The following is a 4,084-nucleotide window of genomic DNA, read 5'->3' as shown; positions in this document are numbered from 1 at the left end:
TAGGGACACCATACAAGTAAGGAGACCTTCCTCTCTTTTTGGAGCATGCGAACATGCCACCTTCTTGATAATCTTACTGACAGGCAAGAGACTATGAGGTAAGGCAAGTGGCAATCGTCTTTATGAAAACATACAGCTCCTGAGTAATATAGCAGATATCAGCCTCATTTTGGAGCTGGGTACTGTGCCTTTTGGATAGAGTATGTAACTCTCAACTTCAGTTTCTATTGAAGCGGTAAATGATGCTATCAAAGCCAATCTCTGCGTAGATAAGCCATCAGCGATCTCTGCCTACAGGAGGCACCATTCCTGTCATCTGCTCCCTCCCCTCATGACATCCAGCGCTGCAATTGCCGTGACACAGATGTGCATCCAAATTGAGTGGAGAAGAGACAAGAAAGCCGCTGCTGTTTTTTGCGCACCTGCCTTGGTGCTGATTTCCTTGCCATGCAAGTGGCAGAGCAAGAAATAGAAGGAGTATGCAGACCTACTCGTGCGCTGTGGATGGGAGGGTTGGGCACTGGCCAGGCTAGGTGAAACACTGCTACCGCTTCGAAATTGTGACGGTATTTAAAAGCAGGGCAAGAGGGCTTTGCAAATTCCCTTACCACCTTCTGTCAACCACTAAAGCTAATTCATTTTCAAGCACAACACACCGGATAGCTCTTCCGCCCTATCCTTCCCAAATACCATTCACAATGTACTTCCACGGTATACCCCATGGCGAAGCTACTGAGCTAGTAGCTCCCATGATACGCACAGCCTTTAATAAAGCATGCCACAAAACGTCCACTGCGGCGGACTTCGACCAGATAATCGCCTTCCACGACGAGTACTCAGAGTATTCCCTGTTTGTCCGGTCGCTCATGGGCAGAGTCCCTCTCATCCTGGAAGGAGTTATTGAAAGTTCGTATGATGACAGCAATAGCGATATGAAACACTGCCGTCGTTGGGTTACCAACTGTGAATTTTTGCGCAAGCACAATCTGCTTTCTCTCGTTTCAGAGGTCCGCATAGTTCAGTTCAACAAGTGCCGCCAAGAACTCAACCTTGGCCAGGCGATTGAGGGTCTCGGTATCCCCCTTGGCGCCATAGCCAATACCAGTCTCCTAATGTTCCTTGGTTCTGGTTTGTTCACCGCTGGCGAGGGGCAAGATTTGGAAATGGCGAAGGTCGAGGCTATGGATACAGTAGATACGATTCTCAGCCTCTGCCCGAATGTTACCGGTCTCTGGCATCATGGCCGTCGCACTTGGAGCTCGTCGGCTGGGTTTGTTAGGGATATTCCTGGGGTGGGAAGCGAGATTATGCTGGAGCTTCATAGGAGACTGCACTCCCAGCTCACTATGATGCAGGTGATGCGTCCATTTCCAAAAGACATTGCTGCGCCGTTTTCAGAGAATCTGCAAGTCCTTGTATTGGACAGCAAGCTGATTCCTGAGCTCGTTAATTTGCCCAGGATTCCTGTCAGCAACCTGCGTGAACTCGAGATACGGCACAATAGCCGTTACGTTGACTGGACTCCGTTTCGGGCTGGGGCCGACGGGGCACTGAATCTCAAGCGGCTTGACAAGCTTGCCTTGGAGTTTGACAAGCCAGTCAAAGGTATGACCTACTGCTCTCCATGCTTCGTTGATGCGACATTTCCAGTTGTGACACAAGTGAAGGTTAAAGGGCTCGAGCACTCCATCGTGGCCATGGAGAACTATCTACACACAGCTCAGTGCCGCCCTCTGACGCTTGTCACAGAGCCGGATGGGCTTGAGAGAATGGGTCTCCCCATCCTACGGTGCGCTACGCTGCTGGCTGTAAACATCAAGGACAGGCATACACATGCTGGACAGGCCTGCATGACCAGGGGTATATATAGACTCTTCAGGCATGGCCAGCAATACTTGTCAGGGGCACGGGTCACTGGCATGTATCACCCAATGCCGCCCTCGATCAAGTGGCCGTGGCTGCACTGGCTTCACTTGACTCCGGTTGTAGCCTGTGCAAACAGCATGTTGAACATCATCAGCATGCTCAAGCATCTGCATGTCCTCGTCATTGACGCCTATTCCCTTGAGCGCAAGCACCTGATGGTAGTGGGAAGCAGCAGTTACCTCAACAGCCAGAGCAAGGCGGTTTCGGATATGGACGACGCTGTCAAGGGTCTTGGAAGATGTGTCAGCGACCAAATTGTTCGCCTGGACATTCGGTCGCGCAAGCCGCTATGTGTTTCCACCGTCGTAAAAGTAGTCTCGCGTCTGCCTAACCTGACTAGCCTCGGAGTCAGCCCTGGGTATGTCGATGCTGTGGCCCAGGCGATTGGTGGACGTGCGTCTGGTAGCTCTGAGGCGGGCTTTCGTGCGATTCATGTGCGCGAGTACTCTTCACACATAGGGGTCTTCGACGGGTAGCTTTGTTCTATTTCTTTCCTTGTATCCTTCTCCAGATTCGTTGATAGAACGCCAACAGCTCGAGCACCCGATATGCTCCTAGTAGCGTCAGTAAATACGGAATGTAAATACGATGTGCAAACATTGTCAAAATGATTAATCGCCTACGTTATCAGGTATATGGCATCGACTAATGTGAGGCATTATGTGTGTACGCAACAAGAAGTGAAAATGTTGAAATGCTAGGATTGCTCTGTCAAGAGATGAGGCAGGTTGCTCGGGCATCGGGGGTGGTAGAATGAGTGGCGCTCTTGCATGTATAGTGTTTCTATTATTGCCATTCGTGGAAATTGTCAGACACGCATTATGGAAGGTGTCACGCTTAGGCCACCAAGCAGAAGCAACAATATCGACTTCCTGGTTCAAGGCAGGAGGAATGGTACGCGAAGGAGTATATAAAGCCACTTGGGTGGCAAGTGTGATTGAAATGGATATTTTGGAACGACGCCCATTTCAACTTTTCCTTTTGTATCTTTAATTCAGTCTTTCTTCGTCGACAGCGTTTTCACAATTATGCTCATCATCAATGTTCACTGCCCACAGTTTAGCTTCCACAGGACTCTGTTTGAAATAGAAGATACTGTCTCCCATCTAGGCGAAGACGAGTGGTAGCGCGAGTTAATAGTCCATTTTCCTATCCGAATACTTTTAATTGCTTAGAGGTTTCTCCCTATTTCAAGATTACAAAACACGACATCTTTGCAATATATTCGTCACTGATCATCTCTCCGATACCTGCTTCTTTACCGCTATATCTTTTGCTAGTTTCACTTGCAGTATTCGGCTTACCTGTCGGCCTCAGTATCATTTGGTACTGAATCAACTATCAGCCGCTGGTTTTTGTAGTAAAACCAATGTGGCTCCATCCCGCAATTACGCTGAATAAATCGTCTATTTAAATCTCATTCCAATACAAGGCAGGCAGTGTCTCCTGTGAGGCTTCACCCATTGGCATATGTATTGGTTTGTAGTTTTAGGAACGTAGACGCGGTGGAAATCTCCACCTCAAAATAGCAGCAGGGTCTAACTAGCACATTTGGCCACCAAGTGGTGGGCAGGCTACTAGTCAACACATACAAATCCTCATTGCATTGTGCAATCCACGTGATACCCATACCTTACCGAAATTCTGATATGCAGGCTCTGTGGGGGAAATTGCCTGGCAAAATCTCAACCTCTCAGATCCGCATTTCCACTACCTTCTCAACACAACCTATCTTCCAACCATGAGGCTGATCACACACAACATGCTCAAGTGCAACGTCCGGAACTGCACCGACCCGGACAAGCAGTACCCTCTGCGGTTCGAGAACGCCGAGCTGGAGCAGGTCGAGGCGGAGCGCAACGACGAATTCCTGGTGCGCATGATCCCGCGGTTCGACTGGAACGCGCTGGTCAAGACCGCCACCTCGCTGGGCCTGGATCTGCCCGCAACGGTGCCGGCGAACCCGGCGGATGACGAGGAGTTTTTGCAAAAGTTCCACACGGTGGTTATGGAGACACACGTCAAGGAGGGCAGCATGGTGTGCGATGGGTGCGGCCACGACTTCAAGATCGTCAAGGGCGTTCCCAACATGCTGCTCGCCGAACATGAGATCTAGAGAGAAAATTTTTTTTCGGTTTCAAAAAATTTATATTCTAGT

General features: G+C 49.5%; 1 protein-coding gene across 1 annotated transcript; it reads left to right on the top strand.

The window, feature by feature from the left end:
* The first annotated feature begins 614 nt into the window (after positions 1–614).
* DL89DRAFT_272396 (uncharacterized protein) lies at positions 615–2,574 on the top strand. The gene has a single exon (XM_040888985.1). It carries the CDS (start codon positions 699–701, stop codon positions 2,400–2,402), a length of 1,704 nt encoding a protein of 567 aa, XP_040739245.1. The 5' UTR covers positions 615–698; the 3' UTR covers positions 2,403–2,574.
* Positions 2,575–4,084: the final 1,510 nt, after the last annotated feature.

The sequence above is a fragment of the Linderina pennispora genome, assembly GCF_002104995.1.
Source record: "Linderina pennispora strain ATCC 12442 chromosome Unknown DL89scaffold_97, whole genome shotgun sequence".
Classification (NCBI taxonomy): Eukaryota; Fungi; Kickxellomycota; class Kickxellomycetes; order Kickxellales; family Kickxellaceae; genus Linderina; species Linderina pennispora.
The sequence above is the reverse complement of the archived record's forward strand: the minus strand, read 5'-3'. Positions and strand labels throughout refer to the sequence as shown.